This window comes from Entelurus aequoreus, linkage group LG16 (genome assembly GCF_033978785.1).
Source record: "Entelurus aequoreus isolate RoL-2023_Sb linkage group LG16, RoL_Eaeq_v1.1, whole genome shotgun sequence".
Lineage (NCBI taxonomy): Eukaryota > Metazoa > Chordata > Actinopteri > Syngnathiformes > Syngnathidae > Entelurus > Entelurus aequoreus.
The window spans coordinates 41,349,539-41,377,530 of NC_084746.1; the positions used below are offsets into that span (position 1 = coordinate 41,349,539).

A 27,992-nucleotide genomic window follows, 5' to 3' on the forward strand; every position below is an offset into this window, starting at 1 on the left:
TCTTATCCGCTTAACCCACCAATCTCATCAATTTGCTCCACATTCAAGCACCCCTTATGTCATTCCTGCTTGATCAATTTTGCCCGTGAGTGTTTAGCTGAGTAGTTAATCGATCAGTAAGAATAAGAAAAGGGTCTACTAATGGATGGGCTTTGTCTGACTGCATAAAAGGACGGCGTGCAGGCAGTTCTCCAAGTAAGAGTGCTTATTTGTAATTGTGCACTATTTTTGATTCAGATGTTGTGTTAATTGATTAGCTGATTCATTTTGTTCGTGCCAAGCATTGTGGATAAATGTATGTTTTGTTTGTTTAAAGGTTCATTTAAATTAGACAATACAACCCACTACTCAGATTTCCCCGAAATTGCCAAGATACCTTTGGCAGTGGGGGCGTGGCTAGGGGTGTGGTGGGGCGTGGTCAATACGACATCATTATTGTTTGCTATGATGCATATATTTTCTTAAAAAAAGGCCGGTTGCTGCTTATTGTACTTTGTCAATTTGTTTCTAGACATTTCTCCAATCATTTCAGTCACTATTTCTTTATTAAAAAGACTAGCAATAAATCTAGCATCTATTTCTGGTGTTATTGTAGACTGTACTCCTGTTGAGAGACTCTTTACTTATGTCGCTCCATGTCTGCGACAAAAAGCGACCTCCAGAAAGCCTGATGTCACACAACTGTGCGCTGCTGCGAGTCTTCCTCTCCTTAAAATTTGCCACTATCATCCTAAATTTTAAAGATCGCTGTCTGCTGGTATATCTCTGATACATTAAAATATGTCCATAGGGTGGACATGTTGCCTTTGCTCCCAACAATCCCGTGCGTAAAGCTTACGTCAGGGTTGCCCATTACGTCGATCGCGAGCTACCGGTTGATCACGCAGGGTGTGTCAGTAAATCGCCAGCCAATAGTCCTAAAAATTTGCGATCATCAATCTTCACTATAACGTCACTTTCGTCACTTGATTGACATTCGCGGCACCCGAGGATCTTGTGAGATGACGCTGGTTGCTGCGAGCGCCGTATTCAGAAAAAAACGACTGACAAAATGGCGAGAAACACTTTTTATTTCAAAAGACTGTGGCGCCGCACCTGCTGTCAAAACACTAAAGACCGACCTTACAGTTCCTGTCATCACAATAAAAGTGCTGCCCTATCCTGCCTGCGCTAGCAAAATAAGAGTCTCAGAAAGCTAGCGCGCAAAAGCTAGCAAGCTTTGCCGTCAATGTATAATATGAAAGCTGGACATATAAGATGCCAAAAACCAACCTCTTTCATGTGGTATTGCACAGAAAGGAGGACTTTTTCTCTCTTCCACAATTTCAATTTGAAAATGTAAAAGTTAACAGCACTCCTGTGACTCCTGTCTGATTCCAATGAATGCAAGTCATCAGAATCAGGTAATACACCAACTTATATTCTTGTGTTCATGAAATAAATGAATCCATATGTTATGGTTAGGGTTTGAGTTTATTTTGAACATGCATACAATTACAACATGATGCATGTTAAACATGCTTGTATTTTAATTAAACACATTTAACATGTTAGCAAAAAATGTCTGTTTCATAAAAAATTTTTATAAATATATATAAAGTATTCATATATATACACATATTGTACTGTATATATACAGTATATGAAGATGAGGTAGATCACTTCGACTTGGTCATTTGAAAAGTAGCTCTTTTTCAGCCTGCTGAAAAAGTGGGGGCACCCCTCGCTTCATTGCAACATCCGGTTTTGGCAGTGCTGTTCCAGTGATCAGTCTTTTTTCAGTGGCCAAATAATAATAGTGTGCAAATAATAAACTATATATATTAATTCATACTGTAACTACCTCCTGGTGTTAAAGTATATGTTTGTGTGTTATGATGTTAATTTTTCCCATGGTCTTGAACACACTGTGTTGTGAGAATAAGGAAGTGTTGTGTGTCCGGGAATGAAACACAAAGACGGACGTGCGTGCGCGGAGGAAATACTTGTTGAATTGGGCTTGTTGTTAGCATTAGATTGGCAATAAAATCTAAAAAGAGCGTCACACTTTGTGTGTCTTTTTCTGGATGCTACAATACATCATATTATTTCATTTTGTTTTTACGTAAGAATTTTTATTTTTAAGGTGGGCGGCTAATATTTTGCCCTCGCACATCGCCACGATCAAATACAGGGGAACTCCTGCACAACTGTTTAAAAGAGTTTTCATTGTTTAACATAGTAGTTAATGGAATGAAAATGTTCCCACCCTGGACTTTAGATCCCTGCTTGGTAATAGAGTTATGACAAATTATGTACATGTTTTATTCTGCAGGACATGACAACATTGTAACAAATCTTTCAATATGTACCGGTAATTTGTTTGTTCCTTTACTTTTCAAGCACCACACTCATTGATAAAGCCTTCTGGTGCTATTAAGTCCAGTTCATAATTTTCTGTATATCTTCTTCCATAATCCAAGACTCTTACCTCACGCTGAGCTTGTCTCTCTTATTCTTCTTCGTCTTCTTCTTCTGAGCTCGCCCACGCCCCTCCTCCCCGCTCTGTCGCCCGTCCCTCCTCATCCCTTTACACCGTGCATCATTTGAAGAGGTGAGGCTGCTGAGCGCCGGGGAAGAATATAAGTGATTTATGAATGGGCCACCCTTACCTGCGTGCTGGGGGGTGGGGTGTTGGCAGTCAAGCTGTGTGATCCAGCATTCCCATACTGCAGGAGAAGCAAGAAGAGAGCTTCTGGTCTTTTATTGTGTACCATGCTACCATTAAGTGACTGGACAACTGCACAAATACCCACAGTATGTTCTGCAGTGGTGCAGATGTTTGCCAGGGATGTACTGTCTGTTTAATTAAATTCACTTGGCTACTGTTTATAGCAGCGCATCAGCACATTCTGTTACTGTATCAATTTGTGCAATATTCCCCCCAACCCCCTTCTCTGTTTTAAAGCTTTCAGTTTTAGAAGGCGAGGATAGTCCAGAGGAAAAAAACATAAGCATTAGTCAGCAATGAGATGTTTGTAAATTTGTAGATGGTTAGTCAGCCATTAGTTTTTGTGTGTGTGTTTGGATTAATCTGTTTTATTCACAAGTTTGTGTACCTAACTGCAGAGAGAAGCAGGTGTTTACACAGCGAGGAGCCTTTATTAGCACTACTGCATGTTGCAATAGTATTATGTATACCACCAGTTAATGGTAGTAGTAGTAGTTAATATATTACATCATAACTCGGTATGCACAGTATCTTTTTTATCAAGCTGATGCCAATACAGACAACCGTCTGCTTCTCAAGACCGATACATAGAGGTAGGAATCTTTGGGCACCTAACGATTCGATTACTACCGTATTTTTCGGACTATAAGTCGCACCGGAGTATAAGTCGCACCGGCCGAAAATGCATAATAAAGAAGGAAAAAAACATATATAAGTCGCACTGGAGTATAAGTCGCATTTTTTGGGGAAATTTATTTGATAAAACCCAACACCAAGAATAGACATTTGAAAGGCAATTTAAAATAAATAAAGAATAGTGAACAACAAGCTGAATAAGTGTACGATATATGACGCATAAATAACCAACTGAGAAAGTGCCTGGTATGTTAACGTAACATTATGGTAAGAGTCATTCAAATAACTATGAGCATGCTATACGTTTACCAAACAATCTGTCACTCTTACTCGCTAAATCCGATGAAATCTTATACGTCTAGTCCAGGGGTCGGCAACCTTTACCACTCAAAGAGCCATTTTGGCAAGTTTCACAAATTAAAGAAAGTAATGGGAGCCACAAAAAAATTTCTAACATTTAAAATGAAAAACACCGCATACAAAGCTTAAATGCTTTGTGCTATGTTAACCAGGGGTCTCCGACACACGCACCAGCACGCACTTTAATGTGGAAATTTGATGTTATACTTGCCAATCCTCTCATTTATCCCGGGAGACTCCCGAATATCAGAGCGTGATGACACTGCAATTGGCACCCTCTGCGGTCTGCCCTAACAGTGTACCTGCTCGACCACATGTAGAATGCAGCTTCAGTTTGCTCACATAATTGACAGCAAGGCTACTACCTCAGCAGCCACACATCTTACACTGACGGTACCAATACCCAGAATCCCATGCAGCCCTAACTCTTCCGCTCAACCAACGCACGGAAGGGGGGGGGGGGGTTGATGTGTGGGGGGATTTGGTGGTAGCGGGGGTGTATAATGTAGACCGGAAGAGTTAGGGCTGCATGGGATTCTGGGTAATGGTTGTGTTGTGTTTATGTTGTGTTACGGTGGGATGTTCTCCAGAAATGTATTTTTCATTCTTTTTTGGTGTGGGTTCACAGTGTGGCGCATATTTGTAACGTAACAATGTTAAAGTTGTTTGATATGGCTACCGTCAGTGTAAGCTGTGTGGCTGATGAGTAAGTATGCTTTGCTGTCCCCTGTGTGTGCAAGGAATAACAACATGCGGCTGGACTGGCACGCTATATGTAAATGCTATAGAGGACAATTACTGCAGTGCGATTAGGGCACGCCCTTTATTTAGTAATTAGAGTGTAAATAGGATTATTTTTTCCCTGGGAGTAATCTATGAGAGACACTGAGATCCATAAGTCTCCTGAGAAAATCGGGGGGGTCGGCATGTATGTAGCTGAGCCGCATCAGAGTGGTCAAGGAGCCGCATGCGGCTCCGGAGCCGCGGGTTGCCGACCCCTGGTCTAGTCTTTTACGTGAATGAGCTAAATAATATTATTTGATATTTTACGGTAATCTGTTAATTTCACACATAAGTCGCTCCTCAGTATAAATTGCACCCCCGGCCAAACTATGAAATCGCAGCCCTACTATATATATATGTGTGTGTGTGTGTGTGTGTTTGTGTGTGTATGTATACGGTATGTATGTCTGTATATGTATATACTGTATGTACAAACCCTGTTTCCATATGAGTTGGGAAATTGTGTTACATGTAAATATAAACGGAATACAATGATTTGCAAATCATTTTCAACCCATATTCAGTTGAATATGCTACAAAGACAACATATTTGATGTTCAAACTGATACTTTTTTTTGTGCAAATAATCATTAACTTTAGAATTTGATGCCAGCAACACGTAAAAAAGAAGTTGGGAAAGGTGGCAATAAATACTTATAAAGTTGAGGAATGCTCATCAAACGGGGCGGCGTGGCGAAGTTGGTAGAGTGGCCGTGCCAGCAATCTGAGGGTTGCTGGTTACTGGGGTTCAATCCCCACCTTCTACCATCCTAGTCACATCCGTTGTGTCCTTGGGCACTTCACCCTTGCTCCTGATGGCTGCTGGTTAGCGCCTTGCATGGCAGCTCCCGCCATCAGTGTGTGTGAATGGGTGAATGTGGAAATACTGTCAAAGCGCTTTGAGTACCTTGAAGGTAGAAAAGCGCTATACAAGTATAACCCATTTATCATTTATCATTTAAACACTTTTTTGGAACATCCCACAGGTGAACAGGCAAATTGGGAATAGGTGGGTGCCATGATTGGGTATAAAAGTAGATTCCATGAAATGCTCAGTCATTCACAAACAAGGATGGGGCGAGGGTCACCACTTTGTCAACAAATGCGTGAGCAAATTGTTGAACAGTTTAAGAAAAACCTTTCTCAACCAGCTATTGCAAGGAATTTAGGGATTTCACCATCTACGGTCCGTAATATCATCAAAGGGTTCAGAGAATCTGGAGAAATCACTGCACGTAAGCAGCTAAGCCCGTGAGACCTTCGATCCCTCAGGCTGTACTGCATCAACAAGCGACATCAGTGTGTAAAGGATATCACCACATGGGCTCAGGAACACTTCAGAAACCTACTGTCAGTAACTACAGTTGGTCGCTACATCTGTAAGTGCAAGTTAAAACTCTCCTATGCAAGGCAAAAACCGTTTATCAACAACACCCAGAAACGCCACCAGCTTCGCTGGGTCTGAGCTCATCTAAGATGGACTGATACAAAGTGGAAAAGTGTTCTGTGGTCTGACTGATGCATTTTCGGCTGGTGCGACTTATACTCCGGAGCGACTTATACTCCGAAAAATGCGGTATGTATATGTGCGTGTGTGTGTGTGTATATACAGTATGTATATATCCGGCCCCCGACCATATTCTTTTAACTCAATGTGGCCCCCCGAGTCAAAACGTTTGGTTACCCCTGCACTAGATTGTCCAAAAGGCAGTTTAAAACAAGCACCTACCCCATATGTGACCAATCAAAACATCCACACACCCACACATCTGGCGAACAGTGGTCATCAGCCAATAGATTAGTGTTGGACGGCTGAAATATTAAGTCATTGGAAGTGTGTGTGTGTGTGTGTGTGTGTGTGTGTGTGTGTGTGTGTGTGTGTGTGTGTGTGTGTGTGTGTGTGTGTGTGTGTGTGTGTAGGGGGGGTGTTGAACAATGTTCCCTCTAAGGTGCGCGCCTGTGCAATTGCGCACTGCTCAAGCGTCCTCTGCCCACGGCAAATCTATGCCACGCACAAAATCAAATAAAAAAATAAGCGCATAACAATTTTCGACACGACAGAGAAAACAGTTTTCGACATCATTGTTCAAATATTGTAACGTCTGTCGAGACGTTACAATGATACATCGTTACATGAATTCCATCGATCACTTTACTGAGCAAAACTCTTTATTGTCGGCCATAAACACATCACCAAAAAAAATTATATCTAGCAAAACTGGTCATTTTCTGGAGTACAAACCAGACCAAAAGCAACTTTGTTATATCAACAGCAGCCGCTCGCTCTTTCTCACTTGCGCCAACACATGCACATATGGCACTTAGCCAGTGATGCGTTTACAGCCACACAAAAAGTCTTACAACTCCCAACACCACACATAAAGTGTAATTCCAGGTCGTTACACTATGATTTACCAATCAAATGTGTGCCTATTCTAGTGTCATTTATTAGGAATCTTAATTTATAAATATTAATCATGAAATGCTGTTAGTATATTAAATAAATACTAATAAAAATATATTTTCTACAAACAGGAAGTTGCAGGAATGTACACATGATCCCCTGCTTACATCTCATTGTGCAACATGTGAATGTTTTAATGGGAACTAAATGCAATGTCTGAAAGGGGTACCAATTATTTCCAAAGCAGGACCTCCACCCAGACAAACAATACAAGTACACAGTTCATGAAAAACAATATTTTTTGTTATTGTCATTGTAAGTGGGCCTAAACACTTATATTAGAAAATAACCTCATGGAAATGACTGCTGTCATTTGATTATAATAGTAAGAGAATGTTGTCTGTCTATCTGTGTTGGCCCTGCGATGAGGTGGGGACTTGTCCAGGGTGTATCCCGCCTTCCGCCCGAATGCAGCTGAGATAGGCTCCAGCACCCCTCGCGACCCCAAAAGGGACAAGCGGTAGAAAATGTATGGATGGATGGAGATTTAACTTGTTATTTAGTCAGGTTTGGGACAGGTGTGCTGCCAGTGTAGCCACAGTGTGCACGTCTGATGTTGCTCACATGGGCTCCACTGAATGCTCAGGGAGTTTTTGCGTTTGCTCACACACATGAAAAATTAGAGGGAACATTGGTGTTGAATATTAAGAACAAAAGATTAATTGGAGGGAGGGGTTTTCATCCCTTACAGAAGGTTACCCAAGGACATATTTAGGTACTGGGAAGGTTACTATAATGTGCATAGGAAAAAAGATGGCATAGTAAAATCACCATAAGCAGGTATTTATTTGCGCCATTAAAAGTGCCCCAGCAATGCAGGCCATAAATACAATAGAGCACGCTGATATACTTTTGCAACAGAGCTATCTGACACATTTAATATGTCTTAGCCTACTTAAAAACAAATGCACTTCATATATTCACATTATGCACTTGAATAAGTAATTGGATATATTTGTGTGTTTTGTTTATGGTTTTATACTGCACTAAAAAGTATGCTCCTTTAGTCGGTAAACATCAACAGTCATAACATCGGAGTATGCCTTTTAATAATATTCAACTCAATCTGTGGTAGTTATCCTTAAAGCGATCAAGCATTCACATTAAACAAATGAAAGCACAATATGTTCAAATTATTTGTGGCGCTTCTTGGGTCGTGTTCAAAATACATTCTGGACATTTTCACATATATGTAATATGCGGCAGTGGCTCAGGAGGTAGAGAAGTTTGTCCAGAAAATGGAGGTAGGTGGTTTAAAACCTTGCTATCTCCATCCCAGTCACTGTTTCTGTGTTTTTGCACCCACCTTTCCTCCAGTGCAGCCCACACAGGTGTATGAATTTGAATCAATGTTTGGTGGTGGTCAGAGAGGCCAGAGCCCAGAGAAGCTGTGGCTACGGATGTAGCTTACCACCACCATATGTGAATGTGCAGTGAATGAATAATTGCCTCTCAGTGTGAAGCGCTTTAGGTCTCTAAAAAGACACTATATGAAGCACAGCCATTATTTTTTTATAATATACAGTATATATTTTATCAAAATGTTATAATCATTCAACAAATGATTAATCCGTTATGGCAAATAAGTTCCTAGGTTCCGCCTGTGCCCCTGCAAAGACATTTTGCTTGATGGCGGCCATGTTTTTCAACCAATCTTACTACGATTTTTTAGACGTGCTTGTCAGTTCCCTGAGGTGGGTACCACGTTTGTTTGGGATTCGACTAAACACCCTAAAGTTAGTGTTTTGTAAAGTACAGTTAGCTATCTAAGAAATTTCAAGTCAATTTGACTAATAGAGTCAAAGTTTAGGGTTTATTAACAGGATTACCATGTGGTGTATTTGTCAGAAAAAATAGCACAGAATAACAATTTGAATTTTACCACAGACATTTTGGATTCAATCTTTTGCATAGTACACTTTCATAATGCTTTGCATTTAAGAGTAGATCATTTGCACTATATCATATCACCCAACACCTGCACATATTTAATATGATATTAGACATTTTTAGACACGCAATATTCCATGTCCCAGGTACAGTATTTTACACTATCAGTGATATGGGGTGTTAGTAATCCTAATGTACACAGAAGAAAGCGTACAGTCTGACATGCAAACAAAAGCTGTTGAATAATGCATGCTGTGTTACCCCTGTAACCTGTATGGACGCCCATATCAAAAGCGGCACGACAGGCTAAGAATATTTGATTTTTTTCCACCAGTCAGACGGGTAATAACGGGGAATTTGGGGGAGGCTATACTTCCATCGCACCGTCCCTCATTCGTGGATATTTGTGGAATGCATTCAAATTTTTTGGGCGCTATCTTTGCAATACATTCATTCTGTCTCAACCCCCAAACCTCGCCATGAAACAAGTTAGCTATTTGACATTTTGAGCGGTGTGTGTGGCCTGCTGCGTCAGTGTTTGGAGGGTTTGCGCTGATATAAGACCCTTTGATCCCTATTATTTTCCACTGCAAACAATAGATTTTAATTACCAAACTGCTTATTCTGCTGCAGCATCCTCCTCTGCAGATGTGCCCTGCAAGAGGAAGCCTTTTCAGCAGCTCAATGTGTCACTTTGGTCCTTGCCGTTAATACGCTACCTCACACCTTGACGATAGCGGCGGACATTTAGGTGTCTTGAATTTTCTGTCACTGTATATCACATTCGTCTGCCCGTACGTTGACCGTGCGAGGGCCAGTGAAGGGGGCTACCGATCGAAGGCAATGTACAACGTAGGGCTGGGCGATATGGCCTTTTATTAATATCTCAATATTTTTAGGCCATGTCACGATACACGATATACTGTATACCTCTATATTTTGCCTTAGCCTTGAATGAACACTTGATGCATATAATCACACCAGTATGATGATTCTATGCGTCTACATTAAAACATTCTTGTTCATACTGCATTAATATATGCTCATTTTAAACTTTCATGCAGAGAGGAAAATCACAACTAAGTCAATTTACCAAAACTGTATTTATTAAACTGTTACTAAGCAGTGGCACAAACATTCATATAATTTCCAAAACAGAAAGTGCAAGATTGTCAGAGACATTTTAAAACAAGCTATTAGTGCACTTTTGTGCATGATGTCACTAAAATGACATATCAAAACAACACTAAATTAAAGTGGACTTTTTGTACAGAATGCCACTACAATAGTTTAAAACAAATAAAGTGAGCATGATGTCACACAAGATATTTCAATAACTGTCAAATAAAAATTATCTGCATAATAGGAAATCAAATAGTGTACGTCCTTCGCTATGTTGTAGGTTACTGCAGACGTTATCTCCTTTTGTTGACTATTTTTTTCATACGGTGTTGATCTGGAAATGGTTGCTTCCGCATTTTGTTGGGTGTGGCACCGGCCGAGATGTTTACATGCAGAGTTTCAAGCACTCTTCATTCTCTAGCGGGTGACTTTTCAAATGATGCTACAAATTAGCAGTAATGCTACTTTTTGTAGCAACGCTTTTGCAGCATACTTGACATATTACGGTTGTCTGTTCAACATATTCCCGCTTGAAGCCAAACCACCGCCAGACGATGGACCCAGTGCTGTTTTTCTTGGGAATTAATTCTTCCTTCATTTGTTACCAGATTCGCACTTCTTTCTCTCGTATTACCACTCACACCGCACCGCTAGCATCACAGCTAACGTTACCATGCCGCTACCTCTCTGCTCCGCGAGAGTGTATGACGTTGCACGTGCGACAGTATGTGACGTATGTAAGAAGGTGCGCTTGTTTTGGAGATACAAGAAAGAGTGAGAAAAGACTGTAGTGTAATGCCCGTATCTAAAAGCAACTGCTTGAGAACGTATACTCGAATATCACGATATAGTAGGGGTGTAACGGTACACAAAAATTTCGGTTCGGTACGTACCTCGGTTTAGAGGTCACGGTTCGGTTCATTTTCGGTACAGTAAGAAAACAACAAAATATAAATTTACCCAATTTGTAAACAATAGCTTTATCCTTTTAACATTGGGAACACTATAATAATTCTGCCCACGTTAATCAACATTAAACTGCCTCAAGTTGTTGCTCAGATTAAATAAAATGACAAAACTTTTCTTCTACATATAAAAAGTGCAATATTAAACAGTTTCAAGTCAACTCCTCATGCTTAATTTATTACAGCATTTGGGAAGCCTGTAGTTGATTTTTATTATGTAAATGTTATATTTTTTATCAACATGTGATAGCAGGGACCCTGCAATTCAAAACTAGGCTGCTCCATTACTAATGATTAATGTAACTATAGCTGAAAAAATAGTACAATAGCAATAGGAGAGACTATTCATCCCCGAACACCATGTAGTTCATGTAGGTTTAAAGGCCTACTGAAATGATTTTTTAAAATTTAAACGGGAATAGCAGATCCATTCTATGTGTCATACTTGATAATTTCACGATATTGCCATATTTTTGCTGAAAGGATTTAGTAGAGAAAATCGACGATAAAGTTCGCAACTTTTGCTCGCTGATAAAAAAAAAGCCTTGCCTGTACCGGAAGTAGCGTGATGTCACAGGAGCTAGTATTCCTCACAATTCCCCATTGTTTACAATGGAGCGAGAGAGATTCGGACCGAGAAAGTGACGATTACCCCATTAATTTGAGCGAGGATGAAAGATTCGTAGATGAGGAACGTTACAGTGAAGGACTTGAGAGGCAGTGATGGACGTATCTTTTTTCGCTCTGACCGTAACTTAGGTACAAGCTGGCTCATTGGATTCCACACTCTCCTTTTTCTATTGTGGATCACGGATTTGTATTTTAAACCACCTCGGATACTATATCCTCTTGAAAATGAGAGTCCATCCATCCATCCATTTCCTACCGCTTATTCCCTTCGGGGTCGCGGGGGTCGAGCACGCGAAATGGACATTTAAAGTGACTTTTTTCTCCAAGACAATACATCGGTGACACACTTAGCTACTGAGCTAACGTGATAGCATCGTTCTCAAATGAAGATAAAAATAAAATAAATAAACCCCTGACTGGAAGGATAGACAGAAGACCAACAATACTATTAAACCATGTACATGTAACTACACGGTTAAAAATTCTCAGCCTGGTAAGGCTTAAAAATGCTGTTGCTAACGACGCTAAGGCTAATTTAGCAACTTAGCAACCGGACCTCACAGAACTATGATAAAACATTAGCGCTCCACCTACGCCAGCCAGCCCTCATCTTCCCATCAACAGCCGTGCTCACCTGCATTCCAGCGATCAACGGCGCGACGAAGGACTTCATCCGTGGGTTTGGCGGCAAGCATCGGCTAGGCGTAGTAAGTAGTCCTTGTTGTGTTGCTGTAAGTATTGTACTTAGCCGCTAAGACACTGATCGATCCCACCTACAACGTTCTTCTTTGCAGCCTCCATTGTTCATTAAACAAATTGCAAAAGATTCACCAACACAGATGTCCAGAATACTGTGGAATTTTGTCGAAGAAAACGAGACGCTTTTCTATCGGGTCCGATGGGGTCCAACCACTTCCGTCGCTTTTGTGACGTCACGCGCATAAATCATATCCAAAGGAGTTTTTCAACCGGAAGTGTGGCGGGAATTTTAAAATTGCACTTTATAAGTTAACCCGGCCGTATTGGCATGTGTTGCAATGTTAAGATTTCATCATTGATATATAAACTATCAGACTGCGTGGTTGGTAGTAGTGGGTTTCAGTAGGCCTTTAATGATGCACTTAGTGAAGTGAAGTGAATTATATTTATATAGCGCTTTTCTCTAGTAACTCAAAGCGCTTTACATAGTGAAACCCAATATCTAAGTTACATTTAAACCAGTGTGGGTGGCACTGGGAGCAGGTGGGTAAAGTGTCTTGTCCAAGGACACAACAGCAGTGACTAGGATGGCGGAAGCAGGGATCGAACCTGCAACCCTCAAGTTGCTGGCACGGCCACTCTACCAACCGAGCTATACCGCCCCATTATTATTACATTATTATATCAACTATCTGACAGAAACTCTTCATTTAACATAATGTCCTTTTTTGCTGCTTCAACACAGCTCAATCAACACAGAAAAAAGGTCAAGTGAAATAACAGACAGACGGGGCTTTGCTGTCCGTAACACACACACACACACACACACACACACACACACACACACACACACACACACACACACACACACACACACACACACACACACACACACACACACACACACACACACCGCAAAATGAGCAAACGTTACGCTAATTAGCTATAACCTCAAGCCAGGATTGCGAGCAAGCTGAGCTGCCGTTTGTTTCTAGAAGGTCAACGGGCTCATAGTGATGTTACTAGTAGTTGACTGGGAGGTGTTTATTATAATTTGGGGAGAGTCCTTTGCCTGATGCTTACCTGCTAAACACCTATCTGCTCGACGCTGGAGCACTGACACCATGCGCTCTGAATACGCACTGCTGATTGGCTGTTACAGCTCTGAATACGCACTGCTGATTGGCTGTTACCGCTCTGTGAGTAACCAATCAGATGGTTGTGTGGGTGGGACAATGCTGGGTGCTGTGTAGAGTACTGACAGAGACAGAAGCAGAAGAAGCGGAGCTGCTTGTTAAGACTTTAGCTTAGGCGGCTACTTAATATGTTCGTGTGGAAACTCGTTCGGTACACCTCCGAACCGAACCGAAACCCCTGTACCGAAGCGGTTCAATACAAATACACGTACCGTTACACCCCTACGATATAGTCATTTTCTATATCGCACAGAGACAAACCCGCGATATATCGAGTATATTCAATATATCGCCCAGCCCTAGTACAACGTCCCTCTGCTTTTCTGTTTACTGCTTTGTGCCCTAGCACACTTTTCAGTTAATTTCAAATGCCAATTACATGCTGGCACACCAGAAAGAATGCTGTCGACCACCTCTGCTAGCTGCTTGCTGGACAAAATGAGGATTAGCGTTACATTTCAGTATTTTCTATCAGTCATCCCCACACTAAGGAAAAAAAATTTCACCAAAACATGTTTTTTTAACCTCTTAATTATTAAGGACACAGTCAGATGCAAACGCAGAACCTTTACCCTTCTGCCAGTGATTTATGTAAAGCGGCATGGTGAAGCTTATGTTGACATCCGTTAGGGCCATAACATTCCCTGCATAACCAGACAAATACACAACATACCATAGTATTCCATTTGCACAAATCGATGTAAGATACTCCAGCATACCCGGGCCAAATGTGCAAAGCTGGGTAGAGTACCCAAAAATTGTACTCAAGGAAGAGTACCGTTACTTCAGAATATTATGACTCAAGTAAAAGTAAAAAGTGGCCATCAAAATAATTACTTGAGTAAGTATTCCGTGAAAAAAACTACAAAGTATTGAGTAACTTCTGATCTATTTAGTAGCTATTTTTTAATGGTTCTTAGACTATAATTGTAGTTTATGTGTGCATGCGTGTGTAAAACAAAGTAGTATCCAATTTTTTGCAGCTCATTTTCTCTTGTTGGAAATTGAATTCTGTAGGCTGAAATGTGAACATTTCTACTGACGCAGATGATAGCACATTATATAAATGTTATTTTTACTAGTTTGAAAGTAATCATTGAAGAATTGTGCTGCCTTGTCATGTCACTTTTTAGAGTCCGTACGTTTCTATGCATAAAATTAGTCTGTTTTGTCAAAAAATTCAGTTTCTTCTATTTTCACAGCTACACTTAAAGTTCTAGTTTCCATGCTCTTATCTCTAATATGACTGTTGGCCAGTGTGCCTCTCGTACACCAGGATGTGATTATGGTAATGTCAGCTTGTTTAGCTATGTTAGAATACAAATACAATAGAAGAAGATAATGCTATATGCTAATAAGCTAGCGCTAGTAACGTTCAAGCTCCGGATCTAATAAACAAGTACTCATTTCCACTTCTATTTAGTGTTGTTGTGGTTATTAGGATCATCAGAGAAACATACAAAAAGATGTCTTTTTTGTTCACTGTTTTAGGAGGTTTCTGCTTACCAAATTGTCTTAAACAACCGGGGATGTGCTGATGTCATGTCACATAATTAAATTCTCCTATTTTGGGAATATTCTAACACTTGTTAAACAAGTAGCTTTTTATTTTATCATACCTTGTTAGGGTCCGTTCGATTGGTGGAATCAAGTCAAACGTCAATAAAACTTACATTGGATTGGCGAAACACAGTCATGTGGCAGTGCCTGCCGGAAGAAGGCTGGCTGAAAAATAAGTTTGTCTTTGCAAACCTTAATCAATAGATAATAAATGATTATGATATAAGTAAATGTAACAATCAGAATGAAACTTAATGTAACGGAGTAAAAATAGCATTTCTTCTTCACAAAAATACTCAAGCAAAAGTAAAGAATATGCTACATTGAAACCACTCTAACAAGTAAATTTTTTTCAAAAAGTTACGTAAAAGTAACATACTAAATGTAGCGCATTACTACCCACCTCTGCCAATGTGTGCGTATTGAACAGAATGTCTCCGTTTTGTGAATGCAAATTCTTGATTGCAGTAAGAAGACCGAAAGTAGGTTGCTTCAGCGATTCTGATTTATAGCAGGGGTTCTTAACTTTTTCACCTCAAGGCCCAAATTTTCCACTTGCAGAGGTTCCTGGGCCAACTTAAATATTAACACTGAATCAGCAATCTTACCTTTGATTTTAATCGAATTCTGTAATTATATCTAAGCCACTTACAGTATACAACCACGTCAAATGATACAAAACCATATGTTAGTCACAAAGATTATTACCGGTATTTAACACAAAAACATTAGGCTTAGTTCAGGCTGAAAATTAAGTACTAAAACATATATACTACATAAGAAGGGACTCATAAATAAGTGACAAAAAATAATTTTGCATACAAATATGGTTTACTAAAATAAATAAAATAAAAAAATCTTAACTAAAATACAGCTTTACCACTTTAGTCATATTTTTTGCGCTTTAGAAACTTCTCTATTACTGTAGCTTCAAACTTCTTCTATTTGTTTTTTTGTTTGTTTGAGATTGTCATTACTGCTGGTAGTAGGGATGCTTTTGTTAAAAAAAACAAGTCGAAGACTTGCACAGTGTAGTATGCTAATTTCTTCAAAGTATGGAATGGGGGGATATGGGGGTAAAATCTCATTTTAAAGAATTAACAGATTAAATGTATTTTACTAGCCCCCGATTTCTCTGAAGAATCAGAATAAGAAAAACGGAACGGTAAGATGGACACATACATAGAGCTGAATTGTAAGGGATGCTGTGTAGAATCAAGTACAAAAAGACAGTAGCATGAGAAGTAATTGGGCCATCCTGAACCAATGGGATACTAACACGCCATTAGACCCTTCTGACTTCCCACCTCCTATTCATAAATGAATCAGGACATCCCATATCACCAGGTGATTTAAAGCTAATTAAAGCTCAGCCTTTACATACCCCCACCTACTTATACCAGGGAGATCACACAATTTATTTGGCTGCTTGCAAAACAACCTTCAAGGCATGGACAAAGGACTGATGATCACAAAAAAAGCTGCCACAGAAAATATACCCGTCGCCCTTCTTTTCCTTCACTGGTTTATGCTAATAATCCCTAATAAAAGCAGGCAAACCCGGCAGCCTCAGGTATAGGCAGCAAGGGGAAGGTCACATTGTACGGGAAATTATTCTCTTCGCGGCTTGATTATGAAAAGTCTTTTACAGAGCAGAAACAGTCTAGTTCTTGTCTCCAGGCTTGACTTGAATGCGACCCGCCTTGATTTAGTTTGTCTAAGGCCATGTCCACACTAACAGTGGAGTGGACAATGGCCATGGGATGGCCCTGATAAAGTGGGGGATGGGAAGTAAATGGTTTGAAATTACCATTAGCATATGCCTTACTTGTATTTTAGTTAAAGCAATGTTAGGTATTAGCCAAAGACTCAAAGTCCTTTAAAATTATAGTGTTACTGTTAAATGCTGAAAATGGTGGTATGGGTTTAAATGTCGCAATCAAAGCAGTAGCAGCTGAACAGTTTGTGGCTCGTGTTTCTTGCCTAAATGATATCACCATCTACTGGCTCGGCATACATATTACAGAGTTTGTGGTCATGTTTTCAAGCCATTTTGTTTATGCTATATCGAGTCATTCAGCAGTGCAAAGAAACTAAGATCTTGAGGTCAAATTATCCAGTTTAGGCTGATGTATGTTGTTTTTTTGCATACGTCCACATTTGGAGTAGTAAGAGTTACGAGAAAGTGACACTCCAATTAATTGTTTATTTACTCCTGCAAGGTCAACTATAAACTTGATGTTAGTTATTTCCCTTTGATTACGCTTTTGATAGATCTGATTCTTCCTAAATGCAGGATTACATTTATTTAAATACAATCATGCGCTTTATCGCAAATTGTACATTGCCAAAGCAGGTGGCGACTCTTTGTGTATAATTTCCAACGCCTTGCTCGCGCACGGGGACATCGTAAGTGAATTATAGTATGCCAAACACGTCCTCTACATCAGAGAAGCCATATGCTTTCACTCGGCCATTAATCTCAGTCTGCTTATTGGCTGCCCCCCTCCATCGTGCCCGCATTGTTGTCACTTCTCACTTCCTGTTGTAATAACGGCCGCTGAACCAGCACACAGATGGGCTGTCAGACAGACTAAAGGCATACGGACTACGTCGACCCTGACACTTGTGCGCACAAACCCGGATCACTTTCTTAGCATGCAATGACAAACGCCGTCACGGTCAATGACAAATGGTGGCCCAAGACAGTCCTCTGTGGAGCTTTCCCAAGGGGCTTGTCCAGATCTCTCCCTTGGTGACCCAGTTTCACTTCTATACCTTTCTCTATCTTTACTAGCAAACCTTGCAGTCACAGAGATCATTGCGTCCCTGGTTTTGTGGTAATATCATGAAATTTAATACATTAACTAATAAATCTTGGACTAAACCACTTAGGTCCTGTTTTACCTAAGTTCCTCTCCTTAAGAAGATATTTTGGACAATTTGGTGCTTCCAACTTTGTGGAGACAGTTTGCGGAAGGCTCTTTCCTGTCTCCAGTGCAGCTAGCCATTCAGCCAGGTAAATTGAGTTTGAGACCCCTGCTTTAAACCAATGATTCTCAAACTTTTAAAATCTAGTACCACCTCAAATTAGGAGTGTGACTATACTGTGTATATCAACATGACAAACTGGCGATGTTTACCCTTACCATACAATTATCGACACGTTAAGGCCGCTTATCAGTTGTTGTTTTTAGCCGCTACAAACTTTTTTATTGTTTTTTCCTTGTTTGCTTATTGTTTCACCCCTGTCGCAGCATCCCGTTATTGTGAGCCATGTACTGTGACATTATCAGCCCTACTTCAAATGTATAGTATGGTACCGCCGTTTTGCTACTTTTGCTTGCTGTGACGGTTTAGCTTCTAATATGCATTCGCAGGTAATTGGCTTATGGCATACAAGGTAAGTTAAACATTACTGTAAATTCCGGACTATAAGCTGCTACTTTTTTCCTCCACTTTGAACCCTGCGGTTTATAAAACGGTGCAGCTAATGTATGGATTTTTCTTCACTGATGCCCAGGCTATAATACAAATAGTAAAAAAAAAAAAAAAAAAAGGAAATACACTAAGAAGGTGTTTTATTGTTTTTTTCTATTGCGCAATCTTTTGGACGAGTTCTCTCACTGCAGGTGCTGCAGTGTCCTTCCATTTAGTGCTTTCGAACGGAAGTAGAGGGCTGTTCAGTCTTCTACTCTTTCTACTCGTATGCATTCTTCATTCATGACTCCAAGCAGCGTTTGTAAGTTTTACACTATAACTAAAACTGTTTATACTTACTAAACAGTCTCATGTGTGATGTCTGTAGGAGTGTTTTCATGCATATTTGTACATGTAATATAATGACGCTAGCGTCGTTAGCATTAGCTAATATGCTAACGCGTTTACAAGTGTTTGTGTTAGTATTATTAACTTACAACGGGATTCTTTTTGTATTGTTTCAGTTTCACAAATTCCTCAGTAAACTCACCAATACATCACAGTGAAGGCTTTGAGTCTGTTTAGCTGATTGGAGAGCTTGCTTCCGCAGCTTGTGGGTTAATGACGATGACGTCTGTTTTGTTTGACAATCCGTTTTACTGCTGTGTTACAGACACCGTTTGGAAACAGTTCAGGTATCTAAATAGACATTTACAGAATCTCTTTGTGCAAATACCTAATTTCGCAACGTATATATATGCGGCCTATAGTCCCGTGTGGCTAATATATGGGGGGGAAATGCATCCCTAAAATGTATTGGGTGCGCTCTATAGTCCAGAAAATACGATAATTTCATTACAGTTTAATTCATTTTCAGGAAACCTTTGCTTAATATATTTGTATTTTTACAATTATTTCATATGTATGCCACTAGATGGAGCTTGCACACCACCGGCAGTGCTAATACCACAGATCAAATGCGTTCACTATGTCTTCTCTTAAAGGCCTACTGAAATGAAATGTTTTTATTTAAACGGGGATAGCAGATCCATTCTATGTGTCATACTTGATCATTTCGCGATATTGCCATATTTTTGCTGAAAGGATTTAGTATAGAACAACGACGATAAAGTTCGCAACTTTTGGTCTCTGATAAAAAAAAGCCTTGCCCCTACCGGAAGTAGCGTGACGACACCGGAGGAAGGACTGCTCATATTTTCCTATTGTTTACACCAGCAGCGAGAGAGATTCGGACCGAGAAAGCGACGATTACCCCATTAATTTGAGCGAGGATGAAAGATTCGTGGATGAAGAACGTGAAAGTGAAGGACTAGCGTGCAGTGCAGAAAGTATCTTTTTTCGCTCTGACCATAACTTAGGTACAAGGGTTCATTGGATTCCACACTCTCTCCTTTTTCTATTGTGGATCACGGATTTGTATTCTAAACCACCTCGGATACTATACCCTCTTGAAAATGAGAGTCGAGAACGCGAAATGGACATTCACAGTGACTTTTATCTCCACGACAATACATCGGTGAAGCTCTTTAGCTACTGAGCTAACGTGATAGCATCGGGCTTTACTGCATATAGAAACAAAACAAATAAGTCCCTGACTGGAAGGATAGACAGAAGATCAACAATACTACCAAACTCTGGACATGTAAATAAACGTTAATGCTTTCCAGCTTGGCGAAGCTTAATAATGCTGTTGCTAACGACGCCATTGAAGCTAACTTAGCTACGGAACCTCGACAGAGCTATGCTAAAAACATTAGCTCTGCACCTACGCCAGCCAGCCCTCATCTGCTCATCACGACCCGTGCTCACCTGCGTTCCAGCGATCGAGGGTACGACGAAGGACTGCACGGTGATCGGGTGACGGAAGAAGTCAAGGTGAGGTCGTTCGGCTAGCGCGTCTGCTATCCTCAAAGTGCTCCTGGTTGTGTTGCTGTAGTCCGCCGCTAATACACCGATCGCACCTACAGCTTTCTTCTTTGCAGTCTCCAATGTTTATGGTTCCGGATTCCAAATTTCAAATGTTGATCCCAAGCTAAAACAGTTTGGAAAACCCTTGTCTAGGCTAAATTCGTTAATGTGCAAGCACGAGGGACCACTTTCATGTTCTAGCTTTGGGCGCGAAGCTAATGTGACAAGGTCTTTTCTTGAATAATTTGCTTGTCGAATTCCTGGGTAAGAAGGTCCTTCCCAGCGAGAGCGCAGGAGATTGAATTACTTAAAAAGTATTCTCCTCCCATGAGATTAAAACTACAGTATGCAAACAAATAGTTCTCCGTAACGATGGCGACACATTATGAATGTGAGATGAGGCAAGAGGTATGTGGCTATGCTATCGTTTGCAAGCCCCCCCCCCACCTGCATTATGTAGTTGAAGATGGCTGCAAGCAATGCAGGTGCATAAACCTTTAAAGGAGAGAGCGAGAGGTTTGCAGTGCTGCACTGTTCATCACTGCAGCAGTATAGCAGCGACATGTACACATCTCAGTCCGCACGGAGATGCCTTGTGCCGGCCCCCCTGCCTCGCTGCAAGCTTCTTCCTGCACCTCCCTCATGAGCCCATGCTGATGAAGCTTTTTTTCAGCTCACCTAAAAACCAACCATCCTGCAAACATGTCTACCTTTTTTCTTGAACTTATTTCATTTTTCATCGATATGCTCCCCCAATTTGGCCCCCAATTCTCTCCTCATTTGTGTACGTAAACACTCCAATGCACATACAAATGATGAAGAGTAGAATCTGGGACCTCCTCTTTTGTCGCAGTTGAACGAAATGCCCCGCATGATTCTTGGGGATTAATCAAGGTCAGAAGTGTTGGTGACGATCCTCCATTGCTGCTTTAATGCTTTTTGAAGGTACAGCGTGTCCCTACTCACAGACGAGATCTGAGACCAGACTTTTAAGCTGCTATGTTATTTCTCCTACGGTTTCAGCATTTTGGGATGACTTCTTTTCTAGTTTAGTGTTCATTTATTCCCACAGTTTGTCTTTATAATTACAATGTAATTACTACCATACTATAAGAACAATGAACTCCAGTCTATGTATTTATGGCCTACAATTTGTATTGCTCTATGACATTGAAGCGTCCTCAGACTCTTCCTTCGTTTTGCTTTCTTTCTTTGCCGCACGCACCCTCCAAATGACCTTCAGTGGAGCAGAAACAACAGCTCCCTTTATACCACATCAGGGCACTTCAGTTAAACAACACTGTACAAACAATGTTGTTGTCCTCCTCCACCCCTCTGTGTGTGTGTGTATGTATTTTCCCAAGAGGAGATACTGAAGTGAATTCTTGTGTGATTACCATTTTTTACCTCCCAACGAGAGTAACTTTTGTGGTTCACCAAGTGAAAAATGGCTTCCCCCTGTTTTTAACTTTTATCCAATTTTGATTGGTTTAGACCGAGTAAAGGATTAAAAGTGCTTGTTCAGCATTGAAAGATGAATGTTTCTGGTGAGCTTACTGTCATTCTTGGTGTTTTTAATGAAATACTCCTGCATAAAACAATTAATTTAAAAAACCCCCAAAGTATGCCTTATGATACACCTCACTTCTTAATTATGATTAGTCAAAGTGTTGTATATTGTTCCATTTTTATTTCATTAAAAAGTTGGAAATAGTAGTTAAATAATACTGTAATTATGGGTCAAACTAAGCATCGATGCATGTAATACTGTGTCCCTTAAAATCTCGATGTGTCACTTTAAGAAAAAAAAACATGTGCTCGATACATTGTGTGTGTACACCACCTTGCTCAGTGTGATATTCAGACCCAATCAGATTACCGGAAATTTTGACATCTGGTATAGCTAATTTAGACCGGTTGGTCAAATTGATTTGAATGGATTTGCCATTCTTTGGTGGTGCCCTATCACTCACTCTTGTCAAACTTTCTTCTCTGCAGTGCAATGCGTGTGTTACTCTCCAAACTGCCAAGGCCTTGGATTGTAGACGAGAAGAAGGACGACGGCTACACCGCACTTCACCTGGCGGCCCTTAACAACCACGTGGAGGTTGCGGAGCTGTTAGTCCATCAGGTAACAACAAGCAAGTCTCACTAATGTGAATGGCTGACAACAGATGCAACCCATCATTCTACGTAAATGGGAAAAAAAACAACTCATTCCGTAGCACGTCTGGCTCATTTGACTGTACAAAACATAAAGAGCTACTTCACTCCATGTAGCCAGCAAGCTATATAGACTGTTCCAAGCTGCTTTAACTGCCATTTTTTTTTATTATATCCATACGGTTCACAGGGGCTCCAGGGTTTTTTTTTTAAGGCTGCCAGGCTACATACCCTATGCCACCTCCTTCTACTACTAATGCAATCATAGCTTTATTGGCTCCCTCCTCATTTTTAATTCCCCAAAGACTTACAGGAGTTTACTGCAAAAGTCACCTGACTAAGCAGAGGCTGTGTTATGTAGGTTAAGGTGCACGGCAGAACTATAGCTGCAATGTCCACCACATGCGGTTGTAGTGGGGAAAGCCTCACCTCCCCCTCCCATAATTCTCTGCAATGGGCTGTTTCGCTGCGATGCTTCAGCCTTCTGTTTAGCGAGTGTGCGAGGTGCACTGCAGATTCCCCGCCAGCCAGCCAGGGCATTCTTATTTCTTGCAGAATTAATTAAAAGCCTGATCACAATGATTAGCTTCCCTGCACATCTTCTCAGCTGAGGAGTTAGCAATTTTGGTAATAATAACACATGTATGCCTGCATTATTTTGCCCTTCTCTTGATTGACAAGGTTAAAAACACAGATGGTTCTGTCATGGTACATGAAGCCTGCACAAATTTCAATCATTATTTTACATATTAAAAGTTTTTGTGGGTGTTTGTCATATTTATTAAACGATTCTTTTTTTTTTGGTCTTCTGTTTCCCAGGGCAGTGCCAGCTTAGACATCCAGAACGTCAACCAGCAGACAGCCTTACACCTGGCAGTGGAGCGTCAGCACACTCAGATTGTCAGAGTAAGACATCTTTTCCTTTAATTATTTTCTAAATTGTCCAACCATGTCTAACAGAGTAGTGGTGGCTGTCCTGTGCAACACTAGTGCACTAAATCTCAGAGGCAGTCTTGCTTCAAGCCGTCCACAGTGAAGTTGCATTGAGTTTACAACTCTGCCATCTTGTGGACTCAATAAAAAGGGTATTTTGTAGTGTAACCCTTGCAACAGTGAAACATTGCCAACAGCAATGTGTAAACCGGCTTTATGGCCTTTCACAGTGTACCATAAAAAAATGATGGCGGCTGAAAGAGTTCCTTGTTCCTGGTGTGTGTGTGCGTGTGCATGTGACAGTTGCTGGTGCGAGCTGAAGCCAAGCTGGACGTGCAGGACAAGGACGGGGACACACCGCTTCACGAGGCACTGCGACATCATACGCTGTCCCAGTTGCGGCAGCTACAGGACATGCAGGATGTCAGCAAAGTAGAGCCTTGGGAGCCCTCCAAGAACACGGTATACATGCACTTGTCATTTAAAGTCTCCTGTCTACTCTAGTCTAAATTGTTCTGAGGAGCTCATCTTCACAAATCTTAAGGACGCCACTATTATTTTTTGTATCGTTGTCAATGCAATGCTTTGCCATAACTTTCATACATTTTAGTCATGAATAAAGTAATACATTCAGAAAAAGACTAGTCAAAGATCTTCAATACAAAAGAAGAACTATGTTGCTTTTAAATGACCTTCTACAAACACGCAAGTCAACAATTTCCAATATGACTGGAGTGCTTTGCTGTTTTTAGGTATCTTCTGCTACACCAGTCAAACATCTTCAGTGTTACAGCCGTTTTTAATTGTTTTAGGAATTAATTCCAACAATATTAATCAGACATCCGCAGTATGTCGGGATATGTCTGCAGTTTTTGGGAATATGCTCCAAAAATGCTAGTCAAATATATGACAGGAGCGCACAGCTGTTTTTAAGAATCTACAGAAACATTAAAAATAAGCTGAGTCAATTTAAGATCTTGAATAGATTGTATTTTACATCTTCTCAGCTGTTTAAAATTGGTGCAGTAGATAGCAAATTATGTATGAAGTGTCGGGCAGCTGAGGGAACTCTTGTTCCTTTATTGTGGGAATATCGGAGAATAAAAGAGTTATGATTAAAAGCAACAAAAGAAGCGATTGATTGAAACTTTTATTAGTAGATTGCACAGTACAGTTCATATTCAGTACAATTGACCACTAAATAGTAACACCAGAATAAGTTTTTCAACTTGTTTAAGTCGGGGTCCACGTTAATCAATTCAGGGTAAATCACATTCCTAAATATAAACATCCCAATGACACTGCAAACTTGTATTCTTGGTGATCTGCATCAATTTAGTAACGTGTCATCAAAGAGTAAAAATGCATTTCTTTCAATATGCATCATAAGAAAAAGGGTAATACTAAAACAATTGACAGATGTTGATAGTCCAACTCATACTGACTGGTATACACAAGCTATGGAGATGATATCAGTATAAAAAACTGCATTTAGTTTAGATAATAATGAGTCATATATTGCAATATGGGATCCATTATTTAAATTTGTTTTAACTATTAAATGAACCTAAAATATGACTTATTTTATCTTTGTGTAAAATATTGGACACAATGTGTTGTCAAGCTTATGAGATGTGATGCAAGTGTAAGCCACTGTGACACCATTGTTCATTTTTTAAATATTTTTATTTTTTTTATAAATGGTTGTGATGTTAATGTCAATGAGGGATTTCTAATCACTGCTATGTTGGAATTCTTATTAATATTGATACTGTTGTTGATATTATTCATTTTTGTTTAACTGCTTTTGGATTATTTTGTGTCATGTTTGTGTGTCCTCTCAATTGCTCTGTTGATTGCTATTCTGAATGTGGGCTCTGTACCGAGGATGTCGTTGTGGCTTGTGCAGCCCTTTGAGACACTTGTGATTTAGGGCTATATAAATAAACATTGATTGATTGATTGATTGATTGATTGAATGTTGCTGGGACAGGTTTGGTTTTGGAATTGGAATTGTATTATTATGGTATTATTGTATATTATTTTGTTGGATTGATTAATAAAAAAAAAAGAAATAATCTACTGCAAAAAAAGCTAGTCAAAGGACATGCAGGTTTTAGGAATTTGCTCCAAAATCGTTCCAGAACCGTCATGCCTGTCTGACAGGAACGCTCTGCTGTTTTTAAGGATCTAATGCCAACATGCGAATTAAACATCTTTAGTACAGGTTTGAAGAATCGACTGCAACAATATTGTTTTTAAGAATCTGCTGCAAAATGCTACTAAAATGATTGTCAATATGACACGGGCTTTCCGGGGTTTTTAGGAATCTACATTGCAAAGCCTCTTTGACAGAATATACTGCACAAACACAAGTCAAAGATCTTCAGTCTAACAGAAGCTTTCTGCTGTTTTTAAGAATCTGCTGCAAAATGCTACTGAAAAGATTGTCAGTGTGAAAGAGGCTTTCAGCTGTTTTGAGGACTCTACATTGCAAAGCCTCTGTGACAGGCATGCTCTCCTGTTTTTAAGGTTGTTCTGCATAAATTCTAGTCAAATATCCTATATATAACAGGAATGCTGTGCTGGTTTTAAGGATCTAAGACACAAATGTGCTCAGCGCTCCCTTTGTCTTGCACCGCTGCTTGCACACTACTTAGCCCATCACTCAAGACTGCAGACTGACACTTGTAGGGAGGCAGTCAAGCATTTCATACAACCATCTCAACAGCAGCTTGTACAAGTTCATCTCTGGGGAGGCTAACGCAACATGTATAGGGGACACATTGCCTACAGGGGTGATTTAGAGGCTTGTATACATACCTGCAGGTACAGAACCTAGCTGCCACTTCCAGCCTGCGTCTTACTTCTTCTTTCTCCTCCGTCACGGTTGGTGCACCTCCCCTGGTCAAAGCAGCCAGACAGCGGGCCTAATTGAGGCGTGTTCAGTTGGGTCGCTCTCCTGTCGCGCCTCCTTCCCAGACATGAGAATTAAATTAGCTCCATTGGCTACATGCTGACGATTGTCAGGCTCAGAGCTGGGCCATCTGACTGAGAATAGAGGGGGATCTTGGGATAATGAGATTTTAGGTGGGGCTTATGGAGCTACACTGCCGGAAAGGCTTGTTAGAACATGACTTTGATTGGATAATTGCTTGGTGATGTGACACGGATCATACGACCCCACCGGATTCAACTGGAGACATAAGTCTTTAGCATCAGAAGATCCGTGTGTCTCTCATCGCTCACCTCCCGTTGGTTTGTTTGTCTGCAGTTAATCATGGGCTTAGGCACCCAGGGGGCAGAGAAGAAGAGCGCAGCATCCATCGCTTGCTTCCTGGCTGCCAACGGAGCCGACTTGACCATTCGTAACAAGAAGGGCCAATCCCCTTTGGACCTGTGTCCTGACCCCAGCCTCTGCAAAGCGCTGGCCAAATGCCACAAAGAGAAGAGCAGGTAAATGGACACTGATAGTCACATTCTTACCAGGTATGTGATGTTTTCATGCTAAGCTAACTAAGCTAAGTCCATATGTAACTGTTGTCACCTGCGGTAATAAACCATATGCGGTTATATTAAACTACTGAAATACTGCTTTATAAAGTAATGCAGGAACTCTCATACTGCTGTACGTGTACCACTAGTGGTACGCGGGCTCCATCTCGTGTACGCCGAAGAATCACTTAAATAATTAATTCATTTTGAATTAAGTACATTGTTTTATTTTCCTTTATTTAAACACTGTGTTATTGTACAAACTGCGTTATGTTACAGTGGCCAAACATATTAAATATAATTCTTAAATAAAACCCTTGCCTTGTTTTTAATAAATACTTAGGCTTACTATACTACACTACTGTATTTTAATGTAGGTCATTATGGCGGTAGTATGAGGTGGTACTTGGTGAAATGAGTTTGAGAACCACTGAAATAATGTATTAATTTAAATTTTTATCTTATTGCATGAAAGTCAGCATGAGAGCAGACAATGACATTAAATCCCCTTGAAACCACGACAGAAAGCACATGTTTTAGCCTAAATGTGGCAAACAGAAACACAAGCTTCATTTTTACCGAGCAATGACTGTGTTTCTTGCTATAAATCTTCTCATACTCTCTTAACACAGTCAAATTTTTAACCCGTCATGTTCTAGCGGCCCGGTGGGCACACGCAGTCCATCTTTGAACTGCAACATGGAGTCGCTGGAGGAGTGCATGGTGTGCTCCGACATGAAGAGAGACACCCTCTTTGGACCGTGTGGACACATCGCCACATGCTCCCTCTGCTCACCACGTGTCAAGAAGTGTCTTATCTGCAAAGATCAGGTCCAGTCACGGACCAAGGTATCACATACACACTGGATCAACAAAAGCTCCTCATTGTCTGATCTGTTGTTTTAATGATCATGTTTCTGATGCACTTTGCCCACTCAGGGCCTGACCTATTAAAGTTTTGCGTGTATTATTATAACACGTGCAAAGCGCACGCAAAGCTGATCTATTAAGCTTGTGCATAGAGGATTGTGTCTCTT

At 40.4% G+C, this 27,992-nt stretch overlaps 1 protein-coding gene across 5 annotated transcripts in view; it reads left to right on the forward strand.

The window, feature by feature from the left end:
• mib1 (MIB E3 ubiquitin protein ligase 1) overlaps nucleotides 1–27,992 on the forward strand; it is a 123,512-nt gene that overhangs the window by 79,014 nt on the left and 16,506 nt on the right. For all 5 annotated transcript variants that reach the window (XM_062022871.1, XM_062022873.1, XM_062022875.1 and 2 more), the window contains 5 exons: nucleotides 22,363–22,495; nucleotides 23,347–23,433; nucleotides 23,764–23,922; nucleotides 26,735–26,916; nucleotides 27,615–27,804. In XM_062022871.1, coding sequence (XP_061878855.1) covers nucleotides 22,363–22,495; nucleotides 23,347–23,433; nucleotides 23,764–23,922; nucleotides 26,735–26,916; nucleotides 27,615–27,804 — 751 coding nt within the window. The remainder of the gene's footprint in view (nucleotides 1–22,362; nucleotides 22,496–23,346; nucleotides 23,434–23,763; nucleotides 23,923–26,734; nucleotides 26,917–27,614; nucleotides 27,805–27,992) is intronic.